The 19,040-nt window shown below is 44.0% G+C and overlaps 1 protein-coding gene across 1 annotated transcript in view; it reads left to right on the top strand.

The window, feature by feature from the left end:
- Positions 1-19,040, top strand: part of Cadps (calcium dependent secretion activator) — a 445,453-nt gene that overhangs the window by 101,808 nt on the left and 324,605 nt on the right. The window contains 2 exon segments of the mRNA XM_026779941.1: positions 3,570-3,683; positions 14,775-15,107. Coding sequence (XP_026635742.1) covers positions 3,570-3,683; positions 14,775-15,107 — 447 coding nt within the window.

Below are 19,040 nucleotides of genomic sequence, written 5' to 3'. Positions count from 1 at the left end.
ATAGACATGATTGGCTACTTATAATGTGTATGTTCAAAAGCACGCACACCTGTCCCCTTCTTGCTTTTTCTTTGGGAACTTTATAATCTATAATTTCTGTCCTCTGAATCCTAGAACATAATTTGGTCTAACTCCTTATGCCTTTCCTTTGCTGTATAGATGCCAGGTCCCTAAGAATATGTCTTGATACCTTTGGATAACCCAGTGCATTGGCTGATGAGTAAGATCAAGGAGTGACTGTTTTGTTGACTAGTGAACTCATAGGTCCTGGAGGAGCTCTGGGTACATACTGGGTTCTTTGTAAATGTCTGTATATAAATGAGCTTCGTGCCTGTTTATTGGGAGTTTATAGTGGATATGGCTTTAGTCAGCAAATCAATCTTGATCCCTCAGATGGTGTGGGCTCCTGCTTTGTTTTAATTACTTAAGCACTAAAGACACAGAGCTAGGATTGACCTGACTTGGAAGGGATCTTAAAGATAAAGTTTGTGAACCGGTCTGGTTTGTCTGGAATGGCTAGGAATTCTGACTTGAATGAGCTCTACCTAACCTGCTTTGGAGCAATTCAAGCTAGAATGTTATCTTGTGAGAGTGTCCCCTGCTATTGCACAGAGCATTTCAGTGTCAGGGCTATACAAATACACTCTGCAATATTCCTGGGTCTGAGCAGGACAGTGTAAGTGAAGATGTGAGTCCTTCTGCATTCTAAGATTGTACCATTCAACACGGTAGCCCCCACCGCCCGCCATGACTCGACTGGAATGTCTTAGAAGAGGAAGCAGTGGTCTATTTCTAAGACATAGCATTACACAAAGGAAATATCTCATCAAAACTTCCTACCACGATTACTGGTTAAAGTGATTTGGGGACATATTGGTTAAAAATAGCATTTTAAAAACCTTTTCAACGGTTTTAAACTTAAGATTACAAGTGTGGCTGATGTGGAGTATTGGCTCTCCCGAAGTATAGCAAGGATGAACCGCAGGGCTGGGGAGATAGCTCAGTCTGTAAAACATCTGCTATACTAACATGAGAACGACCATAATCCCAGCCCATGCACAGGTGCCTTTCTGTGATCCCAGCACCCATGGACAGGCACATATCTGTGATTTCAGTTCCATTTACAAATAGACACCCATGGTCCCAGCCCCATGACAGGTACATACTTATAATCCCCGCACAGAAGAGGATATATGTATGTAGATGTGTGTGTGTGTGTGTGTGTGTGTGTGTGTGTGTGTGTGTGTGTGTCTTGACTAATCAGCCTAGCCTGTTCTACAAGCCTCTGGTCCCAGTGAGAGACCCTGCTTCAAAAACCATGGGGGCTGGCTTCTGAAGAGCTATACCCAAGGTTGACCTATGGCCTCCTCATATCTGTACACATATGAACGAGCATACATACATACATACATACATACATACATACATACATACATACATACATAAGAAAAGCATGAATCTTATCAAGCTTAAATCTTTTCATAGCCCCTTTCCTCCATATTCTATCAGTTCTTCCAAACTTACCAACTTTCATCAGAGCTCCCCAGCTGCCAGTTATGAGCATTCTGAAAAACTCCTCATGTTGTTTCTCAAGTAGAAGCTCAGATGAGGTTTCAACCTCCTGGAGCTTTCAACTTTGTCTTCTGCTTGTATTCAACCTAGCAGTAAAGGCATCTGAAATCCGTAGAGAAACTCATCACTTCTTTAATGAACAGACAGCATCGTGCTTGTTGTTTGCAGCCCGGTTAGAGTAACTCCTGCTGTGGAAGGGGTTAAATCTACGTGGCAAAGACATCATCTCACGTGAAGAGCATTTTGTGGTAGGAACACCCGTTCTCCATGCTGTTTAAGAATGCAGCATCTGGGCTGTAGAGGCAGTTCTGTGCAAGAATGCTTGCCTCACGTGCACGAAGAAGATGAAATCATGAGAAGCATGGACCTTATCACTAGCACTGCACACACACACTCACACACACACACACACACACACACACACACACATTACATTAGCTGTAGTTGCTCTGTCACCTTATTGGGCAATGCGCCTTAATTTGCAAAACAGGATTCATGTTACTGAAGAGCCGTAACCTCCTGAGTCAGTGAGCAGTTAAAATGCTCACTGTATTCCAAAGTGAAATGGATAGTGAGATCAAATGCATTTATTTAAGGCCAGCCTCATTTTTGAGAAGCTTCATCTCTCTGGTCAACCCAGAATGTCAGTGGCTTTTCCACAAAGCCATGAGGGTCAGATGTCATGGTGCTACTGGAATGTTCCTTTTCTGTTAGAACAGTGGTCCTCAGAAGCATCTCGTCTTTGTTTTTAAGTAACTTTGTAGAAGTATTTCCCTTTCCAGAAGTCAGGAACTTGGACTTTGAGTATTCATTAGCTTCACATAATATAAGCAGAAGCTAAGCTGTTTCAAGGCTACTCACAGATAGCATCTGTCCTGTACTTTATTTGTTCAGTTAAATCAACATTAATTGACTGCTTGTCACATGTAAGACACCAGTGTGGTCCAGGGGAAACTGTAAAGAAAAGGATGGCAAAATGAATCTAACAGATTTAATCATAACCGCAAGTTATAAAGGCAAATGTTTGCCTTTGAGTCACGTGTGAGGAAGTCTTAGCTGGGGTTTCGAGTGCTTGTTATAACCAGTGCTGATCATGTTTGAAGGAAGGAAGGAAGAATGGAATGCTCACAAGATTAGGAAGATATAGCAAGATCTTGCAGAACTGATTTCCTTAGAAACAAAGATGACTGGGGTTGGGAAGGTGGAGAATTGCGCACAACCTACAGCCCAAATATGCCACCTTGCTCCTTGCACCCCAGTGCTACTGTTTAATGTTCAGGGGTATGCCCACACCACCAGGTGTTCCAGAGCCTCGTCAAGATACAGACTGCGAGGTATTCAGAGCCCTAAAGCGCCTGCCGGCATGGTGGAGTGTCCATTACACACAGTGAAGTGTCTGCCATACATGGTAGACTGTCCGCTAGGCAACCATCCAACAGCCGGCTCTTCTCTAATGTTATAAATAAACAAATAAACAATGCTGCTTGTTGGCGTGGTGGTGGTATTTGCTGACTTCTGCAGTATAAATACTCCCATGTGGCTGATAACAACAGCCAGTGATGCATCCCAAAATGTGAATCTGGGAAGAGATGTGACCCAGTTCTCCACTGTTTCTCTCTTACACGCGCTGTGTCTATAAATAACCATGGGCCCAGATCAAAGGAAGGGATGGAAAAATAGCGAATTCTGAATATAACCAAGCAGCATTCCCGAGGAAATGCTCCAAAAAACAATGCTTTTTTAAAAGTTAGGAATAAATATATATACCTGCTTGATAGCACTTGCTGGTGTCTGTGGTATAAGCAGTCTCACGTGGTTTGAAAGCCATGGATTTAACTGTGGCTTGTATTATTTTTAGTGCTGACTGTGTTCTATGGTTCGGGAAGTTTGCTCACTTATCAGGCAGGGTCCCATTCTGATGGGTGGTCCTCTTTGCTGTAAAGTAGCCATGTTCCTGTTTACATGACGCCTACAAGTTTCTCTTTCTCTCTCTGCAGATCAGCAAGCAACAGCTGCAGACGGTCAAGGACCGGTTCCAGGCTTTTCTCAATGGGGAGACCCAGATTGTGGCCGACGAAGCCTTCATGAACGCCGTCCAGAGCTACTATGAGGTAAGTGCAGCCTGCGGGAGGCACAGGCAAGGCTGCTCAGGTGCTAGCCTGGGCTACTGAGCTGAGACATATAGAAGGCATAAGACCTTGGCTGATGCAGAGGGATCAGGAGTCAGCTGACAAAGAACAGCAGAGTTTTGTTGTAGGGAGTGATGGAAATACAAACTGCTCTTGGAAGCCAAGCTGACAACTCAATAGGCAGAGACACACAGGTCTGAAGACTTACAAGGAACCCCTGGCTCCACATAAAATCTGGGTTCAGAGTTGTATGCTCACAATCCCAGTGTTGGGGGGATAGAGACAGGAAGATTCCTGGGGTCCACTGGTATCTTAGTCAGTATTCTACTGGGAAGAGGCACCATGACCACGGCAACCCCTATAGAAGAAAGCTTTTTGATAGGGGCTCGCTTACACTTTCAAAGGTTTAGTCCATTATCACTGTGGTGGGAAGTGTGATAGCACACAGGCAGACATGATGCTCGAGCTGTAGCTGGGAGTTCTGTATCTCACATCAGGACTCACAGGTGGCAAAAAGAGAGGCTGTGTTTATAATGGGCTGCTTGAAACCTCAAAACCCATCCCCAGTGACACACTTTCTCCAACAAGGCCACACCTCTGAATCCTTTCAAGCAATGCCACTCCCTGGTGGCCAAATATTCAAATCTATGAGCCTAGATGGCTATTCTCATTCAAACTACCACAGCTGGACAACCCACCTAACTCTTAAAGCCTTAGGATCTCTTCTGAAAGAGACGCTTTAGCCACCATAAACACTACACGCATATTTGCACACCTACACGGACATATATACATATGAAAGTTTTCATTTTTCATGCTGATTTTTACAACACACAATGTGCTGAGTGTTGTCCTAGAACACTTTTATAGTTAGTTATCAATAACATTTTACATTTTATTGATAGATTGAGACTTGGAGACTACTCTAGGCCACACAGCCATGAATATGTTGGAGCTGGGACTTTGAGACTAAGCCTTAGATCATTTCCAGTGTAAGGCAGTGATGCATGATTAATAAAAACTCAGAGAGAGAAATCAGGGCTCAACCTCAAGATCCGAAAAGCCAGTCAGTCAGTCACTTGCTCTTATCTCTACGTCAGTCCAAAATGTTGATCCTCCTTCCAGGAATCTCAGAATGAGACTGTGTCTGAGAGCTGTCTCCTCTTGTCTTACATTCCTCTTTAGTTCTGGGATTAAAGGCATGCACCGCCTGGTTTCTATGGCAACTAGTGAGGCTACTAAGATTAAAGGTGTGTATCAGCACGGCCCGGTCTATAAGGCTGACCAGTGGGGCTGTTTTATTCTTCCGATCCCCTGACAAGCTTTATTTATTAAAATACAGTTGAAATACCACACAAGACAGCACCTTCCAGGGTTCATCAGGATACTTCCCTCCTTCCTCCTGCTGGACTGATGGCAGGGTCTCTTCTGGGGGCTCAGACACTTTCCAGAATCCTTACCTCACAGGAAACCCTATCAGAGAGGGTGTGTGTCTTGAGTACACGACTCAGGTCCCTTTACCATGGGACCTGTGGGGGTTTTCTCAGCATATTGGACTTTCAGTTCCGTGAGCGGCTGTAACTTTTATAAGCATTCTTCCTCCAAGCATATTCTGCCTATCATGTGGGCATCACCAAGGATATGGCATGATGTACCCTCCCATGGGCAATATTTTCCTGATATATGTGTCTTCCCCTGTGATTACTTAGTCATCACCAAGCATTTTGCTTTGTAGAGTGGTCTGTCAGCAGGGACCATGTAAAAGTGATCTTGATTTGTAACCCTATGTCCAAGGTGGCTTATTTGCTGTCAGAATAGATGGCATTCCTTGCCGGAGGCCAACTCCAACAGGTCAGAGACCCTGGAGCTATGTGGAGTTGGCAGCTAGTAAACACTTATCGGAGGGAAGCCAAGCTGAATTCTATCTTTTTTTCCTCTTAAGCCTTCTATATCACCTAAGACAAAAATCTCTACACAAACAGAAAATCACCTCACAGCCATGAGTTAGTTTCCAAAACCAAATGAAAATCTTCACGCAGGAAGAAATCACATTATGATCACAAGTTGCAGGTTTTCCTTAGAAGCCCACAAGTAGTTAAACGTTTTCCTTTGTGTTATTTCTCCGACCACAACCGCTTCACTCCGAAGCAATGGTTCTTTTATTGCAGATTAACAGACTTTTAAGCAAGCCAAGTCTGTTTCAGCCGGTCCCTTTGCACTGGCACATAAAGCTCTTTGCTGTTACAGCGTACCAGATTCCTATCCGATTTCTACACTGCCAAACCTTAAGCAAGTGATCTAGTGAACCACCTTCTTTTCTTTCTTTCTCACACCCAATAGGGTCATTTAATTTCTTTTCACGGCTTTGTTTTTTCAAGGTACACACTAAAACCCATGTTTGATTCTATAAGCTCCATGATCAAGGATCTCCGGTGTAACAGGGAGCTCGGGCCCTTTGTTCTGTCCCACCCAGCTAGCCTACCTCGGAAATAACCATATAGAAACTGTATTCATTTAAACACTGCCTGGCCCATTAGCTCTAACTTCTTATTGGCTAACTCTTACATATTAGTTTAACCCATCTCCATTAATGTATATCACCATGTGACTATGGCTTACTGGCAAGAGTCTAACCAGTGTCTGTCTCAGTCAGGAGAACCATGGTGTCTGCCACACTGTCCTTTTTCCCAGCATTCAGTTCTGTCTACTTCGCCTACCTAAGTGCTGCCCTATCAAAAGGCCAAGGCAGTTTCTTTATTCAACCAATAAAAGCAACACATAAACAGAAGGACCTCCTACACCACTCAGGCCTAACCTTTGGTGTGGGGCTATAACCTCTCTCTGGTCATCAGCCTGCTTTTCCACAGGCAGAATTCATAGGTCTATAATGCAGGAAACATCCTTTTATATTTGTTAGTTTCCACAGAGGCAACCGTCTGCATCTGCTGCTGAAGAGGGAACATTATCACCTGTTGCCAGGTGCCTTCCCACCTTCACCTATGGGGCATGTGCCCTGTTAAAAGTGCCTGCCAGGCACAGTTCACTCTCTTGCCTCTTGCTCCTCCTTTGCCTCTCTTGACTCCTTTTTCCTCTTTCGCTTCCCTTGTCTTTCTTGTTTATTGCCTCTTGCCTCTTCTCTGTTCTGTCTGTCTGTCTGTCTCTGTCATGTCCCCATTCCGAGACTCCTTTCACTCTCTCACTCCCTTCTTCAGTAAACCTCTCGCACGAACTCAGTTGTGCACAGTGTGTTCACTTATTGGCATGCCTTGGCAGGGCCCACTCAAAGGTACCCACTTCGCTTTGCTTATTATTTTTTTTATATTGTGACAATTCTCTTTTTCCATCCTTGGCAAATCTCATGTCCCTAAGCACCATTGCTCTATAGAAACCATCTTCGTTATGATCTGTAAGTACCTTGCACAGTGAGGGGTGGGATTTTTCCCAGGAAATAGTCACATTATACCAGGTACAGTGGGGTTCTTATACATAATCATCACCCTGTGACAACACATGGCAGGAACTCGCTAGCAGCAAGCAGGAGAAGGCACAGCAGAGGCAAGGGGCATTCTGGAGACGACGTCCCCCTCCACCTGGGACTTTGCCTCTCTGGGCTGCAGTCATCCTCACTGGGCTATCCCAGGAGCTGAACTTTATAAGCTGCACTGCGGACTGCAGCTCCTCTAACAGGACCACCACCAAACCCTGAGAAACTAATTCATAAACATTCGTAGTTTGGGTGCAGCAAGCCATCATTAATGCGCAAGAATCATGACAAACTGTGAAATAAACATAAAGAAATTCAACACAATCTTTTCCTTAGGGGGCTGTTTCCTGTGTGTTCTCTCCACTTCTTCCCCTCCTCCCTTCCTTCTGCTCTGAAGTTAGGTTACTGCTAAGTGCATGCAGCTAGCCCACCAATCCATCCCATTTATGTACTTTCAATATAATTGACACCTTGGTGCAGGACCTGGGACGGCGTGACCCTTTCTCTCCCACTTCGAGAATCTTCCACCTGTCATGGAGAGAGTGGCTCAAGTTGGTAGTGAGCTCTTGAGAGCCACATGCTGGTCGTTGGCTTGCTTCAGCATTCAATAGTAAGTTTAGAACCATATATCATTTGATGCACCATGCTATTAATGGGGTTTCTGTATGGGGCTAGTCTAGAAGTTGAGGTCACTTTTATATATGTCCCATTTTCCTCCTTTCTTCTAAATGTTACGAGCAACACCTACTATTGCCAGTGATCGACCATCTTGAAGTTTTCTTTGAAATGGTACAAGTCTTTAGTTGTAGAAATGAGATTTGGTGCCTCAGCCAGGTAGGGCTTTGGATAGCTTGAATGTATCTAACAAAATATTTTGTATAGATGGTGCCTAGAAATGGAAATGATCCCTGTTTTCCCCAGATTCTTGAAGCCAGTGGGAAAGTAATGAGAGAAGGCAGCCCCTCCTCATGTTTATGTTCATCAACTGGAGTTTATAAATCTGTGTACTATACATCTTAATTAGGATGCTCATTTGACTAATGATGCAAATTAAAAGAAAGTGCCATTTCTATTAATTAAATTTGAAGATTAATCATCAGCAGCATGCTAATGAGACTTTGGAAGTTACAATATCTATGGCTATTTGTTATTTTCCTTGATAGTGGCTAGTTTGAAAAAAGCTCCTTATGGGTCTGGTAAGAATACAGGGATGGAGTATGTTTGAATCCTTCCTACTAGGATTTGAGTAGCCCAGGAAAGAGTGTAGGGATTAGAGATCTTCATTATCTAGGCTTTACTAGGTCTTAGATTCAAGTTTCTGGAAAGTTTAATCCTCTAAAGCGGAGGTGAAAGATCAGGATTAGTACTGTGCCTGCCAGAACTCCCAGGAGATGTGCACATCCCTTCCTCCCTTTCCTTCTTCCCCTGGACTGTGGAGAAGCTGGTACCCCTTCCCCACCCTACTCTAAGATCCATGAGAGCCCTGCTACCCTTCACTTCTGCCAGAACTTTGTGTTGCAAATGACCTGCAACTAGCTCAAATTCGTTAAACCCCAAAGGGGATTTTTCTCAAGAAACAAAACTCCAGGGTTAGGGCTAATCTTAGCCATGGTTGCAGGCAGAGATGCCAATAGTGCACATTCTCCTTCCATCCTTTTGCTGACTTTGTCCTGCATTCTCTGCAGGGAGGGGATACTAGGATGTCCGTCCCCCCCCCCCCAGTTTGGTAACCCCAGGCACAGAGGGAACATACACACTTCTTTGCTGAGAACTGCAGCAAAGGTCAGGGACTTTTTCACAGTGGGTGAGGTTGAGCTAACCTGACTACAAGGTTCAAGACCAGGTTCAGACTCTGGAACCCTGAGTTTAGGTTCAGCCTGTCTCAAGCAAAGTGTTGTGGTTCTGCAGGTGGAAAATTGGGGGTTGTCATTGCCATTCTGTCAGTACTGTGTGGCTGTGGTTTCAGCGGAGGAAATCACTCCCAGATAAACCTTTTTTCAACTCCATTCTCATTCTCTCCTCTTCCCATCTCCCTGGGCCTTTCTTCTTTCCTTCTCTTCCCTCTCTTCTATTTTCTATCTTTACTCTCTTTCTTCCTCTCTTCCTCCCTCCGTCTCTCTCTCCCCTATGTTTCTAAGTACACACCCATGCATGTGTATGTGCACACACACACACATACACCCTCCACCCCGCCATACCCTTTCTTCCTATTTCAACCTCCCAATAGCAATGGCGTGACATTTCAAAGAAGTCATCCTCAAAGATTCTGAGAGTACGGCGGTAGACAGGTCAGTCATCTTTTGTTTGGGATGAATTGTCCACCGACTGCAGTAGTAAAGAGACATTGCGGGAAAATGAAAGGGGCTGGGAAACACTGTCTTTTCTCCGCTTATGTGTGCACTCAGCTCACTCTGAGCCGAACCAGTCATCGTTAGATGTAAGGGGAAGTGGGCACAGACGGAGCCCAAGGTTTCCAATGGCGGTGCAGAGCACACGGATTCATTGTGTACTTTCTAGCAGCCCTGACCGGGAATAGACAGGATATTGAGAGTACATTCTGGATGTGCCGCTTCTTCTGGTCCCTTCCTTGGGGAAAGTAGTCACTTGGTATATGTTAAACCCATTGTGGTGGCTTTAGAAGTCACTTAACTCCTTCTGACCTCGTTGTCTTTTACCAAAGATGGATGCCCCAACAATACAGAGGAACTTTAGATGACTGTCCAGGCAGCGAGATGTCTCTGTCAATTCTAGGGTTTTAATAGTTGCTTTTTTTCTTGTTTGCTTAGGTAATATTGTATCTTTCTTGAGTCTTTGATGGAGTTAGGAATAGTTAGTTATAGTTTTCCTTAGTTATGATGAAGATTATTGTAATTTTTACTTGATAACTGTTTTGTTATATGTAATTTTGCTATGTTAAATTAAAGCCTTCCTTTTTTGTTTAAACAGAAAAAGGGGAAGTGATGGAGGAAGGTCATTGGTTAATTAAATAAAGAAGCTGCTTGCCCTGATAGGTTAGAACATAAGTGGGTGGAGTAAACAGAGCAGAATGTTGGGAGGAAGAGGAAGTGAGGTAAGATGCCTCAGACAGAGACGCCTTGCTCCCAGCTCCCAGGCAGATGCCTCGGAGAGAGACACAATGCTCCACTCTTGCGGGCAGAGGCGAGAGCTCTGCTCTCTGAGGCACAGGCGATGAAGCTCCGACCCAGAATGGATGTAAGCTAGAATCTCCCTGGTAAACCACCTTGTGGGCTACAGCAGATTATTAGAGATGGGCTAGTCCAGGTGCGAGAGTTAGCCTAGAAGAGGCTAGACAGAAATGGCCAAGCAGTGATTAAATGAATACAGTGTCTGTGTAATTATTTCAGGTAAAGCTAGCCTTGCGGGCAGTGGGGTGCTGGGGATGCAGCCCTGTCGCTCCTATTACAAAACCTGAGAGATTCGTATTGGGCATCCGCTGTGTGCCAGGACACTATTTTAGGTACAAAAATAACAAACAATTTGCAAACAAAACAAGGAGGTTGTCAGATGGCTTAGTTGATAAAACACTTGCCGTGAAAGTTATCATGATGCAAGTTTGGATCCTCAGAACCATGTAGGCAAAGAAGTGTGTAGGAATGTTCAACTAACCTGGAGACAAGATGGGCAAAGGGGAAAGGAAAATTCCCAGAAACTCATGGGTCAGCTAGCCTGGTGGGTGCAGGGAGCAGTGAACAAGAGAACTTGTCTCAACCAAGGTGGAAAACAAGGGCCAAAACCTGAGATTATCCTCTGACCCCTTTATGTACATGGTATGTACACACAGACACACACACACATACATACACATGGGAGGGGCGTTAAAAATGAAGAGAAAATAGAATACTATCTTTCCAAAACTTGGATTCTGCCTTGAAATTCAAATATTTACCAAACAGTCATCAAATCAGGAGGGATGAAGGCTCAGGAAGGGCTTGGGAAGGGCTCAGGAAAATGAATATGACACCAAGAGTTTAATTGGGCTCCCCTTGGTTAGCGGGATACTGGTATGGACAGTGGGGGATGATGGGGCATGGCTCCACTGTTGATTGAATAAACTTCTCATCATCACAGAGTTGAGAACAAAAAAATGAGGCCCTTTTGTTTACGCCACCATCGCTCTTACCTGTCCCCCATAAGGACCTCTCTGCTGCCTCCTTCCATGCTTGTGCCACGCCCTTAACAACCATCAGTGTTTCTCTAGTGCCCTTAAGATGCAGGCCAGTGGCTGTGATGCCTGTGCTCTGGTTCCGGATATGTAGCCTTTCCTATTTTTTTCCAGCGCCCCTCTCCAACACCTCATTGCCATGGCTGATACTCAATCCTCCCTGTCACTTCAGACACTTGGCATTGTTATACAGATTGTTCCTTCAGTCTGCAATACCTATGTCCTCTCTGTCCTTCCAGCCTTTGCTTACATGCACTTACCGTCTCAAGCTGTTCACTTCTGGAAGGTTTTCATGACCGCTATAGACTTCTGCATAGACACCCCTACCTGCTGGGTTCTATGGTGTCGGCAATCATTCCATATTGTGATCGTTTTGTATAAGATTATTAGGATGGTTTCTGTTGTACTCTGCGAGTGCTCAGTCTATTCCTTTCAATTGTTGTACCTCCAGTGCCTGGTATAGTGTATCCCACCTAGTAAGCACTCAAAGAAAGAATTAAATGGTTCATGAAGACATTGAAGCCAGAAGGATAATGCTAAGACCTCATATCATAAATCAATTTTCTCAGTCTACAGATGTGAAATTGGAAAATCAGAGAGGGAGGGTGCTTTAAACCAGGTGACTCAGCATCTTGGTTTTGCGTCCTCATCCACAATGCTGCATTGTGTTCCTAAAGATGTCTCAACCTGCTTTACAACATTATTCTTCTGTGTATTGTACATGTTCTCTCTCTCTCTCTCTCTCTCTCTCTCTCTCTCTCTCTCTCTCTCTGTGTGTGTGTGTGTGTGTGTGTGTGTGTGTGTGTGTGTGTTTGTGTGTGTGTTGGAGATTGACATTGACCTAAGGTGTTTTCCTCAATACACCTCTAATTTATTTCTTAAGACATGATCTCTCATTGAACACAGAACTTGCACGTTTGGTCTGGTGAGCTGGCAGGCCAGTGAGCTTCAAGGTTCCATCTTTGCCTTTCCAGTGCTGGGATTATAGTTGAACATCACCACACCCAACTTTTATACATGGCTTCTAGGGACCAAATTCAAGTCCTCATGCTTGCCTACCAAGTCATTTATGGAATGAGCCATCTCCCCAGCTTCCTATTCTTTGAGATCTAGGCCTAAAACTGAGACTCATAACATGTCTGGCTAAGCAAATCCTCATGAAACAGAGCAGGTTCCCAGCTGAACTCTGTAGTAAGTCCTGAAATGTATTTGAGATATTTCCTCTAGTTGAGTTAAAAGTTAACCCTCAAATATAGCTGAGCTCCAGGTCCCAGGCCGTCAGAACATGCCAGGAAGGCAAACCCTCAACCCTCTTTTCTAAACCACTTCATTAAGTCAACAAAAAATGGAGGCCACCTTGGTAGCAGTTTTTCACCCAGTACAATGTGGTCATAATGAACAAGGTTACCTCATTTCCACCAAGTCCCTAGGTGATACCCTCAGAACCTACAGGGAAAGTGCTGGCGTCTGGCAGGGGATGAACGTTTACTTCCTGGTCCTCCTCCGGAAGACCTCTGTGCACCTTCCAGAGCATGACCAGGACACAACTCCAGAGGGCCAGTTGTTCTCTCTGTGAATAGGAAGCAGGAACAGCAGTACCTTGTAGTACACTCCATCCCTGTGTGTGAGCTGGTATGAACTTCCAAGTGTGGGCAGTGGAGCAAGAGAAAATTAGTGAGTGGCACCCTTCCGGGACTCAGGCAGCAAAGCTATGTTTAGTGGAAGAGCCCCAAAGGGAAAGCAGAGGGGAATTAAAAGTCCACGTGGAGACTGAAGAGATAGTTTAACGAATAAAAGTACCTGCTGAACAAGCATGAGAACCTGAGTTCAAATCCTCAGAGGCCACATCAAAGGCCGAGTATAGTTGTGCATGCTTCTGTAGTCTCTATCATTATAGTGATGTGGAAACAACAGCAATACTGGGCTTGCTGACTGCTAGCCAAACTCCAGGTTAAGCAAGGAGCTCTGTCTCTCCAGGAAGTGTGGTGGAAAATGATCAAGCAGGACGCTGAATATCCTCCCTTAGTCCTAAGTATGCACTAGAGCAGATACTTGTGCATATGTGTGCGTGCACAGCACTCTCCCTTCCCCAACTCTTCCTCTCTATCACCACGTGTCTGTGACCAGACACTATATATATATATATATATATCAGGCAGTGGTAGCTGTGATGGGTAAGTTACTGCCCCTCCGTGGAGTCTTGCTTTCCCCTCTACACTCAGGCATGTCCAGCTGGTGGTCCACAGGTCATATGTGACTGAGAACAGCTGTAAAGGCAGGCCCAATACAGAATCATAGACTTACTGAAAGCATGATGAATTTGGGGATTTTGTTTTTCTTTTTGGAATTTGACTGTACGGTTCTCGAACATCTGTATGTGGTAACATCCTGTCACAGTGGTAAAGGGTTGGGCATACCTTCCAGAGGAGAGTGAATCCAGTTACAGTAGTGTTGCTCACTTCCGGAGCACTATCTGCTATCCAGAGACTGGAGACAATTTGAGGACATTCAGACTTGCCTGTCAGTCAAGGAGACAGAAAGTTAACACGTATTTTCCTGATACTCAAATCCAGTTATGATAAGTATCCTTTGGAGAATAAATAAGATGCATGCACCGGCTAACATTTCAGGGCTGTATGCTAGATACTTAATGACCATGAAAACAACCCTGGTGGCAGTTAGCATCCATGCACCGTTGAAAAGTGTGCTTTTCAAAATGACTCATTTAATTAAAATACCTGTATAGAGTCGATTAGTACCCCAGTTTCGAGACAGGAACGCGAAAGTTTGGGAGAGGTTCACTTAGCACAGCTCACACAGCCGCTAAGCAGGAGAGACAGAGGAATTCCCTCCAGTCTAGGCACAGCCTGTGCTCTCTCTGCACCTGTCATGAGCTCAGTCCGTGCGGCCACCGGTAAGCTCAGTATTCCCTCCATCTGCTGTAGTCTTGGTTTTCATAGCTTTATTTAGACTGAAGGCATTAAAGGAAAAATCTTAGCTAAGCAATTCACCCACGTTAAATAGTTCTTATTAGGATGAATTGTTGTAGTTTTTTCTCATTGTAATGGGTGCTCGTCTTTTTCAGACTTAGAGAATAAACGTTATCAAGGTCTCCAAGTAGACCCAGCAGCACAATGCAAGTAAAGTACAATAGCATCCATGGTTTCAGGCATCCACTGAGGGTCTTGGGACAATCCCCTTACATAATGGGAGTTATTGTAATATTTCTACCCTTGCTTTAAGATTTGGGCAAGAAGAAAGTATGCAAGGGACTTGTTTGAAAGCTCACAGCAAGACTCTGGTCAGTGTAAAATGATACACTGGTGCTTTCCATGATACAGGTGCCATCCAGGACGCTGACCCCTTCACGGCTGACCCAAATCTCTCTTGACCCTCTCTTGCTCAGGTGTTTCTCAAGAGTGACCGTGTGGCCCGCATGGTGCAGAGTGGTGGCTGCTCAGCCAACGATTCTCGGGAGGTCTTCAAGAAACACATTGAGAAGAGGGTGCGCAGCCTGCCTGAGATTGACGGGCTCAGCAAGGAGACCGTGCTAAGCTCCTGGATGGCCAAGTTTGATGCCATCTACCGTGGTGAGGAGGATCCCAGGAAGCAACAAGCCCGGATGACAGCCAGCGCAGCTTCTGAGTTGATTCTGAGCAAGGAACAGCTATACGAGATGTTCCAGAACATTCTTGGTATCAAGAAATTTGAACATCAACTCCTGTATAATGCCTGTCAGGTAGGTGCCTCTTCCTTAGTCCTGGAATTATGGGTCAACAGAGCCCATTATAACTTTTTTGGGCCAGTTCTTGATGGGAAAACACTCAAAGTCATATTTTGTAAGTGCACTGATGACTTTATTGAGTCTGTATAAAATCAATTTATGATTAATTTTATTAAAGACTAGATTATAATTGTGGTTTTATCAGATATTAAAAGATTCTGAACTGTGAGCCCTTCTGGTCTCATGGATCCTATGACTGGCCTCATTATGGCTGAAAGGTAAGTAGGTCCTGTAATAATGGTGTTGCTTTGGTGTACAAGAGAGCTATCAATCAACACTATGACTTTCTTATTTTATTACATTATGACTTTATTACATTGAGGATTCTGCTTTAAAGTGGGTATTATATTCAGGGTAGTATATGCAGGATTCCTGTTTTTCAAGCTAAAAAGAGAACTAGACACGAAGCCTGGGTGTCCAGAGTGATTGACACAGAAATCCTACTCGAGTTTGCATTGAATCATAGCCCACTTCAGTCACATCCTGAATCTCTGAGTGCATCAGAGTGAGAGATGAACTTTGGGTTCTTCTTGGTACTACCTCACATAGACCTGTATTTCCCCTGGATGGAGGCTTGGAGAGCAAGCTATGGAAGATTATGATTTCCTACATATCCATCTGGTGCTATCTATTCCCTCAGCAAATACTCATAGAGTTTACTTCACATGGCTTTGAGCTATTTTGTGTGTAACCCTTGAAAGCATGTTAAAATGTGTACTCCAGATGAGATCGGGTGCATTCAGGGTGGTATGGCTATAGACAAACATTGTTTGTCATAGCCAGAACCTGAAAAAAACCTAAATGCCCCTTGACTGAAGAATGGATAAGGAAAATGTGGTCCATTTGCACAATGGAGTACTACACCGCAGGAAAAAATAACATCTTGAAATTCGCAGGCAAATTGATGGAGCTCTAACCCATCATATTGAGTGAGGTAACTCAGACCCAGAATGACAATTATTATATGTACTCACTCAGAAGTGGTTTTTAAACAAAGCAAAGAAACCAGCCTACAAATCACAATCCCAGAGAACCTAGACAACAATGAAGACCCTAAGAGACTTACATGGATCTAATCTACATGGAAAGTAGAAAGAGACAAGATCTCCTGAGTAAATTGGGAACATGGGGACTATGAGAGAGGGTTGGAGGGGAGCAGAGGGGAGAGGCAGGGGGGGAGAAGAGAAAAATGTAGAGTTCAATAAAATCAATAATAATAAAAAAAGAAAAGCACACTCCAGTTACATCCAGAGAGATTTTCAACCTGGGGCCAGCCCAGGAACTTGAATCTCAAACAAGGGCATCCCTTGCTGGTAACTATGTTGTCCATTCCCCTGTAATAACAGCAGTCAGAATCACTGAGCCATGCTCTAGTTTCCCTGGGTCAACTCTAGGCCCTGCGGCAGGCTAAAGGGAACCGCTGTAACCGGTTAGCTGAGATCTACCAGTGCAAATCTGCCTCACAGAGACAGAAGAAAGTCTCTTTTGACTTCTCACTAGCTTTGAGGCCCTGGGGTTTTGCAACCCTCATTGTGTTGATTTGAAATCATACAGAGTTAAATGATGGTATATACCTCATGCGGTAAGAGTTAAAGAACACACCCCATTTTAAGGTGTTCATTAACTCTTGCTAGGTCAAAACTGGTACTCTAAAATCAACCATGCACTTATCCCTGTGTTTTTTTTATGGGCAGGGAGGTGAGAACAGTACAGAGTTGTTGGTGCCTATCTTTAGGGGGGAGCATTGGATTTGGTTTTTATTTTTCCCGTTTGTGCTTTTCTACCCTTTCTAAACTTTCTGTCTTAAGCATATGTTTGTTTTGTAGATAGAAACAAATAACAAAAAAACCTCAGCAAATAAGTAGTGAGAACAGTAGAAAGTGGAGAAAATGACCTTCTGGATCATTTTCTAGTCTTAAATGGCATTGAGCCTTCATGCCATTGCCATGTCCACAGTTAGCATGTCTAACCATCTGGTAGGTCTTACTATACCTGCTCAAATGCACTTTTTTTCTTGGCTCATCTTTACCTTCAGGAGTAAGGCATGCAAGACCCCATCTTTGATGCACTCGTTTTGCTTTGTAAAAAGTACATTCATTAAAGTAAAACACCACTACTAAAATAGAAACCCATCCCCACTAAGCCTTCTTAGATCTTGTGTTGAAGATGTGCAAGATCAGCCGGATCAGCCAGTGCTCTGACATATTGAGAGTGGGGGACAGTCTCTAATGCCATCCTCCCCAAATCATGCTACGCTGACCAGAGCAGCTTCCACCTAATGTATGCCTGAGCTGCCAAGAAAGATAGATATCATTTACTGTCTCCCCCCATTGCCTGGGAGAGTGCATAAGCAGGCCAGAGAGGACACTGGACTTCCCTGTTACCAAGAGTCACAGCTGAGAGATTCATAACTTTACAAAACACTGCCAATGCACAAGAGCCAGGATATGGAATTGAGTTGATTTCATCCTCAGCCAGTGACATTTTTTCTTTTTTAGTTTTACATTTTCTATGCCTTTGTGTCCTTAAAAGACAAGTAAGTCCTAGGTGCTTCCAAAATGTACACAGCATTTTCCTTTTATGCTCAGTGCTTTCGAGGGAAAACTGTCGTCTGTTTTCAGGAGCTGTTTTTTGCAAGTTTCACTGATGTCCCTCTCTGAGAAGCTGCCAGTGACTGCCAATCTCTTCCCAAAAAAGAGGTGGAATCTATGAAAGAGTAATTATATCAATTCTGATTCAGTTGTCTGTTGTAACACGAACTGTCTATCAAAACACAGAAGTGAGGCACCGTTCTAATAATTTCTCTATTTGCATATGGAATTGTTTAATGATCCATTTTGTGTGAGAATGTGTGGATTGACCTCGGGAAAAAATATTGTTCAGATCCCACCTATATAATATCCACTGTGAGATCATTGACAACCCATTATGATGTCAGTATTGCTTTTATTTTTCCTAGTGCTGGGGAAGCACCTGCCTGATTGCTTGCACTGAATTCCTACACTAACTCACAAACCCAAGGTGATCTCTCTGAGATCCACTGCGTCATCTAAGCAATAAAACAAAGACTATCCTGCTTCCCCTTCATGAAATCCAAGCCTGTTACTGTTCCTAACGAACAAGTAATGAAAGTATTTTGAAGATACAATCACTCTCCCCTTTTCTCTCATCAGTCAATAGTATGCCCAGTTGATCTATCATTTGCTGTATACTTGTGTTTAACGTTGCAAGTTATTCTTAATTACATCATTCCAAAATGTGTGAACATTGCTCTTGAAAAGCACATTGCAGAGTATGAGGAGATGGCTCCATGGGTACAGTGCTCCCTTCCGAAGCATGCAAACTAACCCCAGCATCAGGGCAAATGAAAGCATTATGGCACGCAATTATAACAGAAGACAGGAGACAGAAGGATCCCTGGGGAATCATTGACAAACCAATCTAGCCTAAGTTTTGATTCCCAAATCCTAATGAAAGACCTTGTCTCAACCAGCAGGGTGGGTAGCAACTGAGGAACAACATCAAAGTTTGCCTTTGACCTCCATCTACATACGGACACACCCACACAGACATGCACCCATAAACACTCAGGCATGCTCTCTCTCTCTCTCTCTCTCTCTCTCTCTCTCTCTCACACACACACACACACACACACACACACACACGCACACACAGTCAGGTGCCGTGGTGGGCACATGTAATCAGCGCTGAGGAAGCAGAGGCCAACAGCTAGGTCCCTCATCAGCTAGCCCAGTGTAATCTATTAGCATTGCTCTCACACTCCGTGAGAGACTGTCTCTAAAAACAAGATGGGTAGCCTCTGAGTAACGACACTCCAGGCTGGACTCTGACTTCCACATGTACATACACACACACCAATAAAAAACA

Source organism: Microtus ochrogaster, chromosome 6 (assembly GCF_000317375.1).
Source record: "Microtus ochrogaster isolate Prairie Vole_2 chromosome 6, MicOch1.0, whole genome shotgun sequence".
In the NCBI taxonomy this organism is placed as follows: domain Eukaryota; kingdom Metazoa; phylum Chordata; class Mammalia; order Rodentia; family Cricetidae; genus Microtus; species Microtus ochrogaster.
This window is presented reverse-complemented; position numbering and strand designations above follow the sequence as displayed.